A 20937-nucleotide genomic window follows, 5' to 3' on the forward strand; every position below is an offset into this window, starting at 1 on the left:
CGGTTAGTTAGAGGCAGACTAAAACTCCTTGCACACTACACAGCAGTAACTCTTCAGTCAGGCTGTCAGAAAGATATAATCATTTTCATAATGTTATTTGGAATTTATTGTAAAGCAGAGTAATGGTGCGGTGCACGTCAGTGTGTGTGGGGTTTAATTGAATTGGAGACAGCTGGTCTGAAGGATTTGATGTAAAAAGAGAAGCTAGCTTTGAAATGCTAAATAGGTAAACATGGGGGGGGGGGGGGGAAGTTTTAGAATGTGAGCGGTAAAGCTGCATTTTGAAATAAACCAGAGTAGCTTGAATTCAAAAGAGGGGGTGAAATGTTTCACCCAGCCAGGAGAGGGGGTGAAATGTTTCACCCAGCCAGGAGAATTTAAGAAACAGTGGGCAAAATTTTGCCCTCACTGGGAAGGCGAGGCAGGTGGGTCCGGGAGTGGTTGCGAAGCTGATCATTGCCCACGATCAGGCCCCTGACATGGATTTCAGTCTGTCTGCAAGCATGACCCAGACCTCCCTGTCGCTTGCCATTTTAACACTCCACCCTGCTCTCTTGCCCACATGTCTGTCCTTGGCTTGCTGCATTGTTCCAGTAAAACTCAATGCAAACTGGAGGAACAGCACCACATCTTCCGACTAGGCACTTTACAGCCTTCCGGACTGAATATTGAATTCAACAACTTTAGATCATGAACTCTCTCCTCCATCCGCACCCACTTTCCGTTTCTTCCCCCTCCTTTTGTTTTTTTTCCCAATAATTTATATAGATTTTTCTTTTCCCACCTATTTCTATTATTTTTAAATGTATTCCACCCATCATTTATCTATATAAAAACAAAAAAACTGCGGATGCTCGAAATCCAAAACAAAAACAGAATTACCTGGAAAAACTCAGCAGGTCTGGCAGCATCGGCGGAGAAGAAAAGAGTTGACGTTTCGAGTCCTCATGACCCTTCGACAGAACTTGAGTTCGAGTCCAGGAAAGAGCTGAAATATAAGCTGGTTTAAGGTGTGTGTGTGGGGGGCGGAGAGATAGAGAGACAGAGAGGTGGAGGGGGTTGGTGTGGTTGTAGCGACAAACAAGCAGTGATAGAAGCAGATCATCTTTTGATGATCTGCTTCTATCACTGCTTGTTTGTCGCTACAACCACACCAACCCCCTCCACCTCTCTGTCTCTCTATCTCTCCGCCCCCCACACACACACCTTAAACCAGCTTATATTTCAGCTCTTTCCTGGACTCGAACTCAAGTTCTGTCGAAGGGTCATGAGGACTCGAAACGTCAACTCTTTTCTTCTCCGCCGATGCTGCCAGACCTGCTGAGTTTTTCCAGGTAATTCTGTTTTTGTTTTTCATCATTTATCTATACCTTTTATGCCCTTTTAGTTTTATTTCACCCCACCCCCACTAGAGCTATCTGTAACTTGCTTGTCCTGCTGTCTATTCTTAATTAGCACATTCTTTTAGATAATATCACCACCTTCAACACCTCTTTGTTCTTTTGTCTGTGACATCTTTTGGTTATCTCCTCCTATCACTGCTTGCTTGTCCCAACAACTACCCCCCCCCCCCCAACTTCTCCACCATGCCCCCCCACCCCCTTTAAACCAGCTTATATTTCACCCCTGTCCTATTTTTACTTAGTTCTGTTGAAGGGTCATGAGGACTCGAAACGTCAGCTGTGCTCTTCTCCACTGATGCTGCCAGACCTGCTGAGTTTTTCCAGGCAATTCTGTTTCTGTTTTTGGTATGAATTTCACGCTGGCTGGTGGAAGTGCGCACATGCACAGTGGGTACGCACAGTAAAAGCTCCTCGAGGCACAGAGCTGCCTCAGGAAGCTGAAGATTTTTAACAATAAAAACAAACATATTAAAAATAATGAAAACATGTCTCCCCATGTGACTCTGTCGCTGCTTGTCCAACAGTTCAGTGGGTGGACTGGTGCAAAGGCCAAGCAGTCCTTGCATGTTTGGCGAAACATCATCCACGGGCGGGATGAGATTTCGAACAGTGATTTAAATTTTTTTTAAACTTGTGACACATATTTGACATCTCCCTGCTCACGTGACTCTGTTAAATATGTGTTAAAAGCTTTTAAAAAAATTTTAAATCGCTGTTCAAAATCTCATCCCGCCCGTGTTTGAGGTTTCGCCAAACATGCAAAGGCGTGCTTGGCCTTTGTACCAGTCCACCACCGAACTGTTGGACGGGCAGCGAAAAATTTGATTCAATTGGGCTCGTAAGGGCCTTAAAGAGGCCGCTTAATGAATGGTGGGCGCGGCTCCAACATTCGCACCAACCGAAACATCACGTGAGTGCACGATGACATCAGGACACATCATTTTACCTTCATTCAGGTCAGGTGCAGCCCACCCGACGAGCACAAAATTCTGGCCAGTGTGTTTATTTTTCTCAAAGATTACTGGTACAATTGGTGCTATGATAGATTTTTATTATCAGAGACGTAAAGTCCAAAGACATAGTGAAACAATGGGAATTTGCATTCAAAGGGGAAAATATGTATAAAGGAGAGAAGGCTGTGTGCAAGGGAAGGCATTCTAAGATCTAACAACTGTGAAAAGCCTCCAGCCTCTGTGCCCAAATTGCTGTCCGCAAGAACTGAAGTTACGGAAACTCACTTTGAATTCGACTGTTCAGGGTATCGTGTTTTTTGCCTGGGTCTTTTAAAATCTATGTGCTTTTACTGTTGCCTTAGCGGAGGTGTAACTGGGAGTTAGATTAATCAAGGGATCTAGAAGTTATTATAGTAGTAATGTGTAAACCTACGTATATGCTTAAAATCATTTTTTAAATATAATACAGGTTTAATTGAGTTTTTTAAGAAATCTATAAGACTTGCTGTTCTTATTACTACTGAATTCAAAGCATGCATCTTGAAATATACAAATTGCAAAACAGTTGTGGCTGTTGTTTCAAGCTTCCCTTTGGGATGTGAGCAGTTCAGCGTTTACTATCGGCTGCGCCTTAACACAAGTACAGGACAGTTCTACAGTCTTATCAAGCACTCCCAGGACAGGTACAGCACGGGGTTAGATACAGGTACAGCACGGGGTTAGATACAGAGTAAAGCTCCATCTACACTGTCCGCATCAAACACTCCCAGGACAGGTACAGCACGGGGTTAGATACAGAGTAAAGCTCCCTCTACACTGTCCCCATCAAATACTCCCAGGACAGGTACAGCACAGGGTTAGATACAGAGTAACGCTCCCTCTACACCGTCCCCATCAAATACTCCCAGGACAGGTACAACACAGGGTTAGATACAGAGTAAAGTTGCCCCATACACATTCTGGTTTAATGGATTACACACTAGGTGGGGCAGTGAAATTTTTTCTGTGAATAATTCCATCGTAAAACTCAACACAAGTACAAAGTAAGGAAGCCCTGAATGTATTCACACTAACGTTCTAATAACATTATCAGTTTAATTACAACCACCCATCTAAATACTAGGGGGCAGTTTTTCTGGGTGCCCTGGTGAAATTTGATGCCTCAACCAGCCTCACAAAATCAGATTATCGGGTCATTTATCATGTTGTGGTTTGTGGGAACATGCTGTGCACAAATTGGCTGTCACATTTTCTACAATACAATGGTGAATATAATTCACAAGTACTTCAGTGGCTGCAGAGCACTTTGGGAAATCCATCAAGGAAACTGTTGGAAGGAAACTGAGTGCATAATACGTTCTGCAAATTGCCCACAGACACAATGACAGTGACTTATTTGTAACCGGCTGGATTTTCAGGCCCTCAAAAAGTATGGAGTTCCCATTCCTCCCTAATCTAACCATTACCCAATTCATTAGCAGCTCTCGTCTCTCCTAGGAAATGTCCATCGGGAGAGTTCAGTTACCCTTTCCCTCACTCAACTTCCAGCAAAGGGAATGTTTTAAACAGAAGTCGTTGTTTGTCAGAGGAAATTTACTGTTAGCAATTAACTTGGCAAGTTAAGGGGGTTGCTAAGTTACAGGAAGTCTCTCTTGAAAGAGTTGTCCGTTACTGTATTTAAACAGATCTTGAAGGAATGAATAAACCACCTACAACTAAAATGAAGATACAGAGTTTCTACTATAATATGAAATCATATCTGACTACAGTAAACACTTCTTAAAGGAACACACTGCTGCTGCCACCTCCTTTTCTTCCTCTCAGTTATCTTCTCTCCTCCTCTTCTCAAGACATTAACTTATGCTTGCGTAAAATTCAAGGGCCAGCAGTTAATCTCTGACCATGAGGAAATGGAGCTGAGCCTGATTTCTGTACATGCATTTCCAACTGGAGCCTCTGGATAGAAATCCTCTCACTCACTCAAGGGCCAACTTGGTTAGCACCCCTGCTACCAGTCTGGCCAATACAAAGCATTGTGAAGGAATCAATTCTGGAACTTTCCTGCTATCCAAGTCTAAGTTTCTCAATGGATGAAACATTAAGTGTCAGGAGAAATATTCCAACAAGCTCAATCCTGTCCTCAATCCCATCTAATATCCACCTGGAGTAGTCACTGGATAGTGATCAGAAGGAGGAATATTTCCACTGGCTAATTGTGGCACATTGGTGATGGAAGCAAACTCAACGTTGAGCAAGGATCAAATGTGGGTCCTTCCTGATCTCTAGCTTGTTAGGAAATAGAGACAGTTTAATTAAGTTATATTGGTATTTGTGGGTGTTAGGATTGAGGTTTAGCTTTAAAGTTTAAGTTTGATTTGTATTTCTGCAACTGGGATAAGAAAGGTCAAATGGAGTTTTAGTTTCACTTTAAAAAGGTGCTTGCATTTCTAATGATAGTTTACAACTTAATTAAGTAAACAGAAGAGTAGAAAAAAAGTGTTGTTGCCTAGAAAGAGGTGTCCAGAGAGGCAGGTCCCTCCCACAGACATACACAGAAAAAGATAGCAGTTTGTTTTGGAACCTGTTGGAGTTCAGGTGGTTTGGAGGACCAGCTGCCAAACAGAGGCTACCTTGAAGGGACTGCTGGTTGTCCCAACGTAAAATTGGTTGAAAGTAACTGCCAGAGAGAGACTAGAGCAAAAGGACAGATGGCCAATCCCAAGCTAAAGAAAAGACTCCAAGATCCAGGGGAGTGGAACAGAAGAAAGTCCCACGCAGACCTTCTAGTCAAAGGAAGGACAGGAACATGGAAAAGATCCTGTTAATGAAGTCAAGGGTGAGGGGCAGAGGAAAAGGCTCCAAGCTTCAGATTTAAAGAGATAAAAGCTGCAGAAATCAGATTTAAAGTGAGAACAGCTTGCAAGAGACAAGAAGGTCCAAAGAGACAACTGAAGGTCTGTAACTCTTGCTATGTGAAGCAGCAGTAGACTGCTGACAGTTAAGTCAGTGAGACAGAGCGTGGAAGGCAGCTTGAATGCATGTGGTGACCCACGGGAAAGGAACTTCAAAAGGAGAGTTTGAAACCCTGAAGATAAACCCTTGCAGAAGGCGTCTGAGAGAAAGTGTCAGTCTGGGGGAAGTTTCCAAAGCAAGTTTTCAAGAGTGGAGATTGGAGACCCTCATGTGAAAGACGGAGTTCAGTGAGGCTAGTTGGCTCACAGTGTGACAAGCGTCTGTGGGGAGTTGAGGAGAGATCCATAGCATCTGGTTGAGGTGGCATCGGTCACTTGGTTTCAGAGTGTGGTGTGTCTGACCACAAGGTGCCTATTGGTTTATATGGACTGTGTATTTACTGTGAACATTAAAGTATAAGATAGCTTTTGTAACTTGTGTTATCCTTACAAATCTGTATGTAGCTGTAAAGGTATAGCTATGGGTGAATGAGTTGAATAAATGTTTTATTCTTTTGTTAGAAGTTCATCAACTGACTCTTGTGACTTTGTTCACTAGTTACTCTCCACGTATCTAAACAAACAAATAAAAGTGAGGATCTATCAAGCTGGGTTCCACTCTGGGATCAGGCTTGTCGAGGGGTAATCTCAGCTGGAATCATAACAAGCTCAATACCATAACAAGCTGTGCACTCATTAACTGAGCCATTGAGAAATGCACCATTAGGTACCTTTTAAACAGGCAAACTGGAGCCACATTAATATAAGAATGCCAAAGTCAGAAATGAGGAAAATCTTCCTCAGCTTTTGTATTGTAAATTAGTTGACTCAGATGGTCAAATAATAAAACAAGCAAAATGCACAACTTGGAAATGAGGTATCTCTATGAATACTGAGGTAGTGGAAGCGGAGATCTCACATAATTAAAGCACATTAACAAGCAAAGGAAGACGCGGAGTGACATAATGGTAGGAAGGGGAAAGACTGAATGGTTCAGTAATGAAGCACTGCAGCAAGACACAGTCAAGTTCCTTGAAGGAGATGAAATCATAGAATGATGACAGCATGTAAGGATGTCATTTGGCCAGTCAAGTTCATGTTGGCTCACTGCAAAGGTGATTTTATCTAGTTCCACTCCCCTGCCTTTTTCCCACAACCCTGCAAATGTTCTCTCTTCAGGTGCTTATCCCATTTCCGTTTGAAAGCCACAACTGAATCTGTCTCCACACTCTCAGGTGGTGCATTCCAGATCCAAACCACTCACTTCATACAAAAGTTCATACTCCAAGCTTTTTGTTCATTTGCCAATGACCTTATATCAGTGTTCTCTGATTCTCAACCCTTCTGCCAAAGGGAACAGTTTCTCCCTATCTACCCTGTCTAGACCCTCATGATTTTAAGCACTAATACCTCCTCTTCTCTAAGAAGAACAACCCAGCTCCTCCAATCTATCCTTGTAACTAAGTCCCTCATCCCTGGAATCATTCTTGCAAATCTTTTCTAAATCCTTTGTCTTGCTGAGTTAGATGATTTCAGCCATGTAACCAGTAAAGGTGCCTCTTGTCCAACAAAATATCATCCAGGGATCTTACCCTTGATGTTTATCCGGCAACCGCTGCTGGAATGTGCAGGTGTGTGGATATCAGGTGAGTACAGCATTAAGCTGTGATGTTTCCCTGAGTTAATAACCCAACACTCAGACTAGATAAGTTCATTAAGAATGGTGAGTTACTGGTGGGTCCCTAATACGCATGGATCTGTATCCCAGGAAGAATCAGCAACTGTGGGAGAAAAGAAACAATCATCTGAAAAAGGTAATGTTTTTCTACCTACCAACCACATAAGATGAAAGTAAGGGTGAGATTTAACACTGTGTGTTAAGTGCCAAGAGTCTCAGTGAGAATCAGTGATCTCATCTTTATTGGTGTTACTGTTTCACAGCTGCTTCTGATTGCCAGAGATCGAATGTGCCTGAAAGTTCCCAATTCCTCCTTCCAATGAAATTTTTTCAGATTCTCTCCCTTTTCAAACAAAAATGCATTGATTTTTGACATTTCACGGGTTTCCCACCAAAGGCTGTTTCTGCAGGGGTTTGCTGAGTGTCAGTGTTTTAGAGGCTGAAATCTCATCTTTTACCCCACGTTTTACCAGCTAAATTCAAGACTGAACCCCACATTGCTGCAAAAGCAAAACCAAGCAATCCTGAAGAGTCTGCTCTGAATTGTGGGTATTCCTAATCGATAATCCTGTCGAAGGCAGCAGAATCACACAACGTGGCAAATCGCATAAGCAAACATTAGATCACCCACAGTGGCAGGCCAGCCCTGCACTAGGTCTATAGTGAAGGATGGGAAACTCAACCAAGCCTCCTAGAAAGTCTCCACATCACTGTCAGGTGAGAATGAGATTGGTCGTATAATGCATTGCAACTCCAAACAGTCTGCCAACATTAAGACAAAAGCAAAAAACTGCGGATGCTGGAAATCCAAAACAAAAATAAAAATACCTGGAAAAACTCAGCAGGTCTGGCAGCATCTGCAGAGAGGAGCACAGTTAACGTTTTGAGTCCGTAAGACTTCAACAGAACTAAGTAAAAATAGAAAAGAGGTGAAATATAAATTGGTTTAAGGGAGGTGGGACAGGTAGAGCTGGATAGAGGGCCAGTGATAGGTGGAGATAGCTAAAATATGTCACAGACAAAAGGACAAAGAGGTGTTGAAGGTGGTGATATTATCTAAGGAATGTGCTAATTAAGGGTAGAAAGCAGGACAAGCAAGGTACAGATAGCCCTGGTGGGGGTGGGGTGAAGGGAAGGGATCAAAATAGGCTAAAAGGTAGAGATAAAACAATGGATGGAAATACATTTAAAAATAATGGAAATAGGTGGGAAAAGAAAAATCTATACAAATTATTGGGAAAAAAAGGGGATCGGAGAGGAGGTGGGGATGGAGGAGAGAGTTCATGATCTAAAATTGTTGAACTCAATATTCAGTCCGGAAGGCTGTAAAGTGCCTAGTTGGAAGATGAGGTGCTGTTCCTCCAGTTTGCGTTGAGCTTCACTGGAATAATGCAGCAGGCCAAGGACAGACATATGAGCATGAGAGCAGGGTGGAGTAACCACCAATGCAGTTCCCTCTACAGACTGGGTGACCGCTTTGCAGAACACCTTCAGTCTGTCCGCAAGCTTTACCCAGACCTCCCTGTTGTTTGCCATTTCAACACTCCACCCTGCTCTCTTGCCCACATGTCCGTCTTTGGCTTGCTGCATTGTTCCAGTGAAACTCAACGCAAACTGGAGGAACAGCACCTCATCTTCCAACTAGGCACTTTACAGCCTTCCAGACTGAATATTGAGTTCAACAATTTTAGATCAAGAACTCTCTCCTCCATCCCCACCTCCTTTCCGATCCCCTTTTTTTCCCAATAATTTGTATAGATTTTTCTTTTCCCACCTATTTCCATTATTTTTAAATGTATTTCCATCCATTGTTTTATCTTTACCTTTTAGCCTATTTCGATCTCTTCCCTTCACCCCACCCCACCCCCACTAGGGCTATCTGTACCTTGCTTGTCCTGCTTTCTACCCTTAATTAGCACATTCCTTAGATAATATCACCGCCTTCAACACCTCTTTGTCCTTTTGTCTGTGATATCTTTTGGTTATCTCCACCTATCACTGGCCCTCTATCCAGCTCTACCTGTCCCACCCCCCTTAAACCAGCTTATGTTTTATCTCTTTTCTATTTTTACTTAGTTCTGTTGAAGAGTCATACGGACTCGAAAGGTTAACTTGTGTTCCTCTCCGCAGATGCTGTCAGACCTGCTGAGTTTTTCCAGGTATTTTTGTTTTAGTTTTAGTCTGCCAACATTCACTGACTGTGACAAGCAGTCACTTAGGCAAGGTACCAGAAGCTGTCCAGGGCCTATTGAACTGTACAAAGGAAAAGTCAAAACTTTCAAAAGAGGAGGAAATGGAGCCACAAAAATGTGATGTAAGTCACCCTTGTATTTTTCTACATTTCATCTTTCACAATCTCAGGACATCCCAAACGTGCAATCATTAAGTATTTCCTTTGAAATATGGTCACTGTAGAAAAACACAGCAGCCAATTTGCAGAGATCAACATCTTGCCAACAGAATTCAGATAAATGACCAGATAACGTGTTTGAATGGTACTTGTTAAGGGATAAACATTGGCCAGAACAACTCATGTGCTCTTCTTCAAATCATGCCATGGGATCTTTCATCATGCACCTGTGAGAACAGATGGGGCCTCGGTTTAATATCCCATCCCAAAACAGCCCTCTGACAGTGCAGCACTCTGTGAGTACTGCATTGAAGTGTCAGCCTGGACTATATATTCAAGTCTCTGGAGTGAGGCTTAAACTCACAAGCTGCTGATTCAGAGTTGAGAGTGCTACCCACTGAACCAAGGCAATTATCTTAACTAATGTTTCTCCAACTTTCTGCTGAGGTTGATCATTCTAGTAAATACTGTAGTGGATTTCCATATGGTGAATCGGAGTTCTTCAACTTCGAGCCTCAGCCAATATTTATTCTGAACTATCCTGTTTGGGTTGAATTTTGACTGTTTCTTGGCGCAGTTATATGACAGAGATATCCACCCCCATGTTTTGGGGGAAGAGTAAAACAGACAAGACAAGGAGATTGCATTATGCAAAGTCAAGAAGACCATGTTAGTGACATCTAGCACCATTATAGCACAGCTTTGTATCTGTCTTTATCATCTCAGAGTTAAAGGCGGCCAGCACAGACACAAAGGCACAACAGCTGCTTAACCAACCCCAGCTTACAATAAAGAACCAGATGCTGGGTTACTAAGTGGATAGTCCCAAGCAATTGCTTCTAGCGATTAATTTATATTGTTCAAATGTCACCTCCAGGCAAGTTCCCTGTGTTTGAGGACACAGTGACAATACAATCTCGGTAGAAGCTCAATCTCCACAATTCTACTGCTTCCACCGTGTAGCCTGACTGCACCTGACAATCTTGACACATCCGCAGAGGTGAATGCGGCCAATTTCAACTCAGATCAAATGCAGCAAAGCAGGTGCAGTTGTTGCCAGTAGTGAGGTGAGTTTCAGTGTCACTGATGCTGAAAATGAATGGAGCTATCTTGGAAGACAAAAGCATAAGAGATGGCCAAATGCCTAAAAATGGAGGTCAAAGATGGTGCATTAAGAATATAACCTGGTCTCTCAATTTTTTCAGCTCCTGCATTCATAATGGTGTTTTTAGTGTGGGTGGGAAAGATTCTTCCTGTGTGGAGAGGGAGGGTGTGGATAGGGGAGGCTATGACAGAGCTTCTACTGTTGGAAGAGAACAAGTCTCTTTTTGATTTTCAGTTTAGACTCACATCCCTACTCTGATTTAGCTGCGTCATCAGAAACACCAATGATCCCTTTTTCACTTCCTCTCCCTGATTACTTTGATTCCCCTCGAGGAATAATCCAAGCTGCAGTATCCTGTTTTGCTTAGTTACCTGGAGCGTACTTTTAATATAAATTTACAAGAAAAAAAATCACAGCTGTTCCATGTGTATATTTATTTTGGTGAAACACGTGCGGTGGTTTAAAGCAGTAATTCATTCCTACAAGCAAGGCAATGATAGAAAGAGTTAGTAATCCTGTTCCAAAGTAAGGCATTATGGTTGTTGTTTGGTAAAGGTGGGTCAAAGGTGGAGGGGGACAGGGTGGGTTACTGTGCAAGTCCTGTGCAAATGCAAAAGTTACTGAGATTAACACAGTATTAAAGTGTGAGTTATGTGTGTACTTTCTAATGTATATTCTTAGGAATCGGATGTATGCAAACACTTCCTATCCAAATTCTTGTTGTCATATTTTTCTGTCAGCATTTAACATTGAAGCAGCCCATGTAAGAAACTCCAATGGAGCTCAGTGGCCTGTAAACATGCAGTTTACAGTAGATGGTACAGGACAGTGCATTCCTGAAGTCTAGCTCCCAACTCTTGTCACCATCTTGTATATTTACATCCATCAGCCGACCATGAAAAATACCTTAAGAGCTAGAGAGTCTGTATCTTTAAATAATTGTTAACATGCTTCACTTAGATTCACCACCTGCTTGGCTGGCGTAGGGAAAAGAAATAAACTGGTCAGGATTCCTGTGCTAGATCACATTCCATGTGCACACATCAGGTGAGACAGGATGACAAACTTTAACACCGATTCTCTCTCCATAGATGCTGGCTGAGCTGCTGAGTATTTCTAGCATTTTCTGTTTTAATTTCAGATGTCCAGAGTCTCCAGTGTTTCACTCTTCACAGTAATATTTAGGTATCGGATGTTCTATTTTCCAAGGTCCAGCACGCGGACCGCCTTGGAGATTGAACGCCTATGATATGATTAGAGCTACTCCGTCTACTGGCAATCCCTCCCAGTCACAAATGCTGCCAGAGTGGCTTTTGAGGAAAAATGACCAAAACTGTAGGTTTTCATGAAAACACAAAATGAATTCACCTTATAACATGCAAGCTGGAGCTGCTTGTTTTCACGGGCTGGTGGGGGAAGCATTTTGAATAGAAAGTTCTGTTAAACTTCTTTTCACCTTGAACGCACATGGGGGAAACACCGTGACACAGTTACAAAAGCAGATCACAGGTGAATACAGTGACACGTTCAACTCCTGACTTCTCAAAGCCATCTGCGAGGTTCCATTGTCAATGCATTCTCATTACAGTGTGTACACTCCACTGGATGGATTGGGCTGCAGCAACTTATAAGGTTATTTTAACAGCAGCTCCAGGTACAGTGACCTCTTATCGATAAGAAGGGCGAGACCAGCAGTCTTCTAGAAAGACCATTATCAAAGTCACAAGCCATCCTATCTGATCTGGATAGATACCATCATCACCAACTGGTCGAAGCTTGAAATTCCCCATCTAAAAGCATTGTAGGAGCACAATCGCCACCCGCTGAGACAATTCAAGGGGTCCCACCATCACTTCACAGGACATCCAGTGATGGGCAATAACTCAGCTTTATCAGTAAGGCTGAACCAGGCTGCTCATAACTTTGATGTCATATTTGATCTAAAGATGAGCTTCCAATCACATACTGCACCATCACAAAGATCATAACATCACTCAACCCCATCTCTCCCTCAGCTCTTCTGCACTGAACCTTGCCCCATGCTTTTGTTACCTCTAGTCTTCTATTCCAACACATTCCTGGCTAGCCTTCCATTTTCTACCCTCCATAAACTTGAGGTCATCCAAAACTCTGCAGCCGTATCCTAACTCTCACCCAGTCCTGGTCACCCACCATTCCTGTGTGTGCTGACCTACACTAGTTCCCAGTTAAGCAATGCCTCGACTTGAAATTTTTCATCCAGTTTTGCAAATCTCTTCATGGCCTCGAGTCTTCCTATCTCTACAGTCTCCTCCAGCCCTCTTACGTTCTGAGATATCTGTGTTCTCAAATTCTGGACTCTTCAACGTCCCCAATTTTAACTGCTTCAGCTGCCAAAGTCTTAGGAATTCCCTCCCAAGGACTCCTCCCAGTCACAAATGCTACCAGACTGGCTGTGGCAGGGAAAAAACCAAAGATTGTGGGTTTTCTTGAAAACGCAAAATGAATTAACCTTATAAGTTGCAGCTGTTTATTCGAAGAGGCAGTGGCAGCCAGTGCAGGTCAGTAAGCACAGGGATGGCAGGTGAAAAGGAGTTGGTGAGAGTTAGGACACAGGCAGGCAAGTTTTGGAATTTTCTTCACCCCTTTATGTCTCTTTCTTCCTTTACGAGGCTCCTTAAAACTAACCTCTCACCAAGCTTTTAGTCATCTACCTAATATCTCCTTAAATAGCTCGTGTCAAAATTTTGTTTGCTAATGATCTTGTGAAGCCTTCAGATCAATATGAGTTCAAGTTTCCCACAATCCAAGAACACATGTTTATCTTAATCCCACTATTTAATTCTTAGCCCCAGTGACTCCCCTCAGCCAGAGACTGTTCTAGTATCTCTACTGATATCAATCCAGGTCCTTCTACCATCAAGATGTCACTTCTCCCAACCAGCACTCATGATCTCTGCTGAGGGGCAATCAGCTTCCTTAGTCATTTCAGCACTTTAAATAAAAATATCTTCAGTTCATTAAAATAACCTAAGAAAATCACCACAGTAAGAGACAGTAAAGTAAAAGAACACTAATCGAAGCCTATGGAGTTACTTGTCTTTTCAAACAGACTTGTGAGAAATTTCACAGCATTTTACAGCAACACAAAATTAAATGTCACATATGTCCTCCGCTGTGTGAGCTACCTGTAGTAGCCCCATCAGTCTTTCTCATTCTCTCTCTTTCCTTATCCTGAGAAAAAGAATATTTAAGGGAAGAATATGAATGACAGAAATGGAATGAAAAAATGGGAAAGGGTATAAGAGGGGAAGTGATATAACGGCACAAAAAAAGAGGGTGGGATCGAGAATAAAACTTGCTCCTTACCTTTCCATAAAACGAGTAGGTAGAGCACAAAGGAGGGTCTGTTTAACTCCATGGGTATAAACAAATGTTAGGTCAGCAGAGTCTGGTAAGCATGGCCCTCACAGTCCCAGATCTTTCACTTCCCTCCAGCGCTCCTGAAGAAATGCAGTGACCTGCCTGTAGTGTTTATGCCTCAGACTCGAAGAGTGTAGAGTGTGCTGGAGTCAGGGAGCTAGATGTTTACTAGAACACTGGCAAGTTGTGTAAAGTGCTTTCAATTTCTTGCTCCTCTGCCTTGCTTTTTCATTCCTCACCTGATTTTTGAACTTTATTTTCTGTTTCTCTCTATTAACTGAATAAAAATTTCCACATATCTATCTTTAATTTCTATTCTTGCTAGGTCTAGTTAATCTTTCCTTCTGTTTTTTTTCTTCTCTGCAATCCTTTATCCCTTCTCTGTTTTGTTTGTCTTTCACCCTATACAAACATAGCACTGTGTCTCTAATTATATAGTTCACTTCATATATATATAAAACGTATATATATATTTCTCTTTGGATTCACTACAAATTTCCTTTCCTCTCTTCACATATACACCAACTATTTCCTCCTTTCTCTTTCAATAAATTTGCCTTTATTGCTCCCTTCTCTCAGTCCCTGTCATATTTCCTATTCCCTAACTGAATGCAGCAGAATTTTGAGATATGTCCCAGACTGTTTTACATCACCCACTTTATATACACCCTGTGGTCTGGTGCATAAACACAGCCCCGCCCACAGGCAGTGCAAAGCTACACTTCATCCAGTCACCGTCTCAGACTTTTTCTACTCCTGACCTGTTTCTGTGGATTCTTCTGGCCGTTTGCCTTGGAGCTACAGACTGTTGTTACTTGTGGAGGACACTTTGAAGAAAAAGTATCATTTTTTCTACTAGTTGCAGTTGACGGCCAGATCTTTTAAACATGCTAAAAATGTACTTCAGTGCCAAGGGTCTACTTCACTGTTGGAAGTGGTGCATTTTGGATGGGACATTATACCAAGAGCTCACTTGCTTCTCCAGGTGAACATAGATGGTCCCATGGCAATATCCAAATTACAACAGGGATTTCAGACCAACATACCAAAAAAATACAAAGATTGGCTGGTTATTCCTCTCATCTGATTGCTGCCTGTGGACTGTCATGGGCTCCGTCCAATCTACTTAATCTCATAGCTCAGTTTAAATACACTCTGGTTTCCAAAGGTAATTCAGCAACACTCCAAAATCCATTATCACATCTCCATTATTCATCCTGGTCGACTGACACTCCCCATCCCTAACAACATAGGAACCATCAGAATCCATGCCATATTTCAAGTGGTCAGCCTGTACCTGTCAGGATTGCTGCTAACCTGAATCCTAGCCAGATATTTTTCTTTTTACAGCTCTTCTTCAAAAACATACAAAACAGCATTATTTACCTTTGCTGAGAGAATGTTCCATAATCCAGTACTTTGTGCAGGAAGAAAGCTTTGTCGGATCTCCTGAGCCCTGTAATCGAATCATGATCACAAATATAGAGACCGAAGACAAGATTCTCTCAATCTTCGGAAAACCCTCACAAAGCTCATCTCTCCATTTGAAACTCTCCCTTCCAGGATGGTCGTCCATTTCCTTCTACTTGTTTATGAAGCTCCCTAGGGTGCTTCTTATTTGCAGTGGCTCAATTGGTTATACTCATGCCTTGGAGTCAATAGGTTGTAGGTTCAAGTTAAATGGCAATGGACTTGGACACAAAATCCAGGCTGACACTCCAGTGCAATACTGAGGGAAGGCTACACTGTCGGAGGTGCTGGCAATACTGAGAGAACATAGGACTTAGGAATAATGGACAACTAAACTCACTGGAGGAGGGGGCTCCACAAATATCCCCATCCTCAATGATGGAGGAGCCCAGCACATCAGAGCAAAAGATAAGGCTGAAGCATTTGCTACAATCTTCAGCCAGAAGTGCTGAGTGGATGATCCATCTTGGCCTCCTCCGGAGGTCCCCAGCATCACAGGTGCCAGACTTCAGCCAATTCGATTCATTCCACGTGATATCAAGAAACAACTGAAGGTGCTGCATACTGCAAAGGCTTTGGGCCTTGACAATATTCCAGCAATAGAACTGAAGACTTGCACTTCAGAACTTGCTGTGCCCTTAGCCAAGCTGTTCCAGTACAGTTACAACACTGGCATCTACCCAGCTATGTGGAAAATTGCCCAGGTATGTCCTGTACACAAAAAGCAGAACAAATCCAACCCAGCCCACCAGTCTACTCTCGATCATCAGTAAAGTGATGGAAGGGGTCATCAACAGTACTATCAAGTGGCACTAACTTAGCAATAACCTGCTCACTGACACCCAGTTTGGGCTCCGCCAGGGTCACTCAGCTCCTGACCTCATTACAGCCTTGGTTCAAACATGGACAATAGATCTAAACTCCCGAGGTGAGGTGAGAGTGACTGCCCTCGACATCAAGGCCACGTTTGACCGAGTGTGGCATCAAGGAGCCCTAACAAAACTGGAGTCAATGGGAATCAGGGGGAAAACTCTCTGCTGGTTGGAGTCATACCTAGCAGAAAGGAAAATGGTTGAGGTTGTTGGAGGTCAAACATCACTGCAGGAGTTCCTCAGGGTAGTGTCCTTGGCCCAACCATCTTCGGCTGCTTCATCAATGACCCTCCTTCCAACATAAGATCAGAAATGGGGATGTTCGCTGATGATTGCACAATGTTCAGCACCATTCGTGACTCCTCAGATAATGAAGCAGTCCATGTCTAAATGCAGCAAGACCTGGACAATATCCAGGCTTGGGCTGACAAGTGGCAAGTAACGTTCACGCCACACAAGTGCCAGGCAATGCCATCTCTAACAAGAGAGAATGCAACCTTTGCCCCTTGATGTTCAATAGCATTACCATTACTGAATCCTCCACTATCAACATCCTGGAGGTTACCATTGACCAGAAACTGAACTGGAATAGCCATATAAATACTGTGGCTTCAAGAGGAATCATGTGACGAGTAACTTACCTCTTGACTCCCCAAAGCCTATCCATCATCTACAAGGCACAAGTCAGGAGTGTGATGGAATACTCCCCACTTGTCTGGATGACAACTCCCACAACTCTCAAGAAGCTTAACTCCATCCAGGACACAGCAGCCCGCTCGATTGGCACCAATCCGCAAACATTCACTCCCTCCACCACCAACGAACAGTAGCAGCAGTGTGTGTACCATCTACAAGATGCACTGCAGGAATTCACCAAGGCTCCTTAGACAGCACCTTCCAAACCCATGACCACTACCATCTAGGACAAGGGCAGCAGATACATGGGAACGCCACCACCTGGAAGTTCCCCTCCAAGTTACTCACCATCCTGACTTGGAAATATATTGCCGTTCCTTCACTGTCACTGGGCCAAAATCCTGAACCTCCTGTCCTAACAGCACTCTGGGTGTACCTACACCACATGGACTGCAGCGGTTCAAGGGAGCTCACCACCACCTTCACAAGGGCAACTAGGGATGGGCGATAAATGTTGGCCCAGCCAGTGAAGCGTACATCCCGTGAATGAATAAAAAAAGAGGCATTCAGTCCTTCAAGCCTGCTCCACCATTCAATAAGATAATGGCTAATCTGATTGTGGTCTCAACTCCACTTTCCTGTCTACCCCCCATAACCCTTGACTCCCTTGTCTATCAAAAATCTATCTAAGTCAGTCTTAAGATATTCAATGACTCAGTCTCCACTACTCTCTGGGGAAGAGGATTTCATTGCCTTTGCAATAAAAACTAACATTCTATTTGCCTTCCTAATCACTTGCTGTACCTGCACATTAACATTTTGTGATTCATGTACCAGGACGCCCACGTTCCTCTGCACTTCAGAGTTCTGCAATCTCTCTCCGTTTAAATAATTTGTTGCTTTTCTATTCTTCCTGCCAAAGTGGGCAAGTTCACAATTTTTCACATTATATGCCAACTGCCAGCTCATTTAACCTGTCTATATCCCTTTGCAGACTCTCTATCGCCTCTGGACAACTCACTTTCCTATCTATCTTGGTGTCATTGGTAAATTTAGCTACCATACATTTGGTTCCTACATCCAAGTCATTGATATAGATTGTATATAGTTGAGCCCCCGGACCAATCCCTGTGGCATTCCACTAGTTACAGCAAAAAAGACCCATTTATCCCTACTCTCTGCTTCCTGTTAGCTAACCAATCCTTGCTAATATGTTACCCCCACACCATGTGCTCTAATCTTGTGTAATAGTCTATGATGTGGCACCTGAGTGCTACACTGTCAAAGGCGCCGTCTTGTGGATGAGATGTTCAAGCGAGGCCCTGCAGGTAGACATAAAAGATTCCCTGGCCACTATTGCGAAGAGCAGCAGCCCCAGTGTCCTGGGCCAAAACGTATTTATCCCCTAAGTAACATCACTAAAACATACAGCTGGTCATCCTGACATTGCTATTTGTGAGGATCATGCTGTGTGCCTCATTTCTTACATCACAAAAGTACTTAATTAGCAGTAAAGCACTTTGGCACATCCTGAGGTTGTGAAAGGTTATGTTGGTCTAAACATTAGGAAATAGTTGTATAAGTAACACTTTGGTTCGCATTGTTACCAACATAAGAGAAACAATCAGAATATAAATCTGGGGGTATGAGGGGCTTAAACAAAGCCCCCCTTTTACTGCACCCCAGCCTCAAGAGCTGAAAATAAATCACAAACTCAAATGGGGAGAAGAAATCATAGAAAGGAAAAAGGGTATTGGTAATACTGAGAATAACCCAGCCAATTACTGTGACTCTCAACCAAGTCAATGAACTGGAGGATAATTTGAGTTTTGGAGTTGAAGCTCAGGTAGACCTACAGTGCCCCATAGTGGTGATCTGTTTGCCGGGATGCACTGTCCTTGTACTCACTGCTTGATAAATACCAGCTGCAGCCAAGATTCAGTGTAAACAGCAACTTGTCTGATTAAATACACAGTTCCAAAGATTGGGAACAATCAGATTCTTTGATTTTTAAAGGAGGCCAATAATTAATAGGGTGGAAGGATTTACAGATGGACCAGGTCTGAGATAACAAAAGGCCCTGGCACCAGCCGTGAAACAGAGGAAGTGGAATGTGCAGGAGAGCAGATTCAGGATTCAAGGAGCAGAGGCTGGGTTGTAGGGCTGAAGGAGGTTTATAGGGTGAAGGCGGAGCAACAATTTGTCCTTCCCAACCCACGGGTCTCCTTATTGTCATCCTGGACTGAACTCAACAAACTGCACAGGTGGAGGATAGAAGCTGGGGCAGTCTTAATCTCCAAGTATAAATACCATGTCGACAGTTCATTTATCCACATTGCAGTTGGGGTGCTGTGATGGCACTTACTGGTGTAACAGTATCGTGACTGACAGGTACAAAAGCTGTCCGATATAAAAGGTAGTAAATCTGTTTAGGATCAGAGAATGGAGTTGTCTGGTACAATGAATGGGCTCGGAGATCCAAATTCAAGCAGTAGCCTCAGTTATCACTGACACTGCAGTTTGATATTAAGTTGCTTATTAGTATTTGATCATTGCACCAGTGACTGCAGATAGCAAACATTGCTGACAATACCAGTAAGTCCTCTCAGCACTCTCCATACCTACTAATTGTGTGTTAGCTTGGCTCAGTTAGTAACAGACTCAGTTCTGAATTAGAACATTATGGGTTCACTCCAGGAACTGAGCATATAAATCTAGGTTGGCACTTCCGTGCAGTACTGTCAAAGGTGCCAGACTTCAAACCAAAGCCCCATCTATCTATTCTTATGTTTCAGGTGGACTTTAGAGATCCTGTAGCACTATCTGAAGTTGTTCTCTCAGTGCTCTGCTTAAAACTTCTCCCTCAAAAACAAAATCACCAAAAACAGCATTGCTGGTCATTTATCCAAATGCTGTTGTGGGGTCTTGCTGTGCAGAAATTATCCTTGGCAGAGTGTCATTCCAACATCCTCTCATAACTTATTACTGCTGTTGATTGTAACTCGTCCATTCCCAAGTCCACATACCGTTTCTGCTAACTCATTTGACATCCAAAGCTAAGAAGAATAAGAGAAAGTGTAAGATGAGAGACAAGTAGAGCAGAGGCAGGGTAAGGCAGATGTGCAGCAGATGGAAATACTGTGGTCCAAGAAGTGCAAAATAGGTAGTAATCAAGAGTTTGCTGCACTCAAAAACTAAATTTAGAATGACAGATGTTTAAAGTACATATGGAGGCCATTCAGGCCATCATGTCTTTGCTGCAGCAATCCAAAATCAATCCCACTGCCACGCATATTCCCCATGGCTTTGGATCTTCCTCTGACTTATCCAATTTTCTCCTAAAAGGTGCAACGCACTCTCCTCAACCATTGGCCAAAAGCCAAAAATCTACATTGCGAAGAAATTTCTCTTAACCTCTCTCCTAACTTTGTGATACTTTAAGTTGAGGACCCTTTGTCACTGGCTCCTTATCCTCGCTAACAAAATCCTTTATAATTTAAAAACTCTGTTAAATCTCCCCACAGCATTCTCTGCTCAACTGGAGATAGTCTGACTATCGCTCCCCATATAACTATTAATTTTCCATTGCCTGGTCAATCTTCCCCACGTGGTTTTAATTTCCTATCTATAACAGGCTACCCAAAACTGCAGCTGGTATTCTGTGGCCTCACCAATGTTTTATATAAACTGATCATTAGTGCTGTAAAATTGAAAATTCAACTTATGGTTTTACCTAACTGCACTCCTGCTTCAGTGAATTGTTTCTCAGACTCCACAATGCTCACTGCTCTACACATCCACACTTATCAGTGTTTTTATTATCTGAATATTCCTAATCCTTAATCTTACTCCCAAAACATACTGCCCCACATGTGTCCACATCAAACTGCATTTTCCACCTGTTTGCCCATTTCATTAATTGCCCTATGTCCTCCTGAAGCCTGTTACAGTCACCCTGTTTCCCAAACCTCCACTTCAGCAAAAATGTGACTGGATTCAGAGAGGAAAGCCAAATGTTTCAAAACTTTGAACAACTCTTCTGTATTTGGTATTTGCCTCATCATGCGCATACAACACAAGATAGCATTCCAGGCCTCGATGTATCCTGTCCTGTAAA

The 20937-nt window shown here is 42.9% G+C and overlaps 1 protein-coding gene across 1 annotated transcript in view; it reads right to left on the reverse strand.

Annotated features, from left to right (window-relative positions):
• Window positions 1-14222, reverse strand: part of itga10 (integrin, alpha 10) — an 86765-nt gene extending 72543 nt beyond the window's left edge. The window contains exon 1 of the mRNA XM_041179722.1: window positions 13789-14222. Coding sequence (XP_041035656.1) covers window positions 13789-13840 — 52 coding nt within the window. The 5' untranslated portion in view covers window positions 13841-14222. The remainder of the gene's footprint in view (window positions 1-13788) is intronic.
• Window positions 14223-20937: the final 6715 nt, after the last annotated feature.

This window comes from Carcharodon carcharias, chromosome 36 (assembly GCF_017639515.1).
Source record: "Carcharodon carcharias isolate sCarCar2 chromosome 36, sCarCar2.pri, whole genome shotgun sequence".
Classification (NCBI taxonomy): domain Eukaryota; kingdom Metazoa; phylum Chordata; class Chondrichthyes; order Lamniformes; family Lamnidae; genus Carcharodon; species Carcharodon carcharias.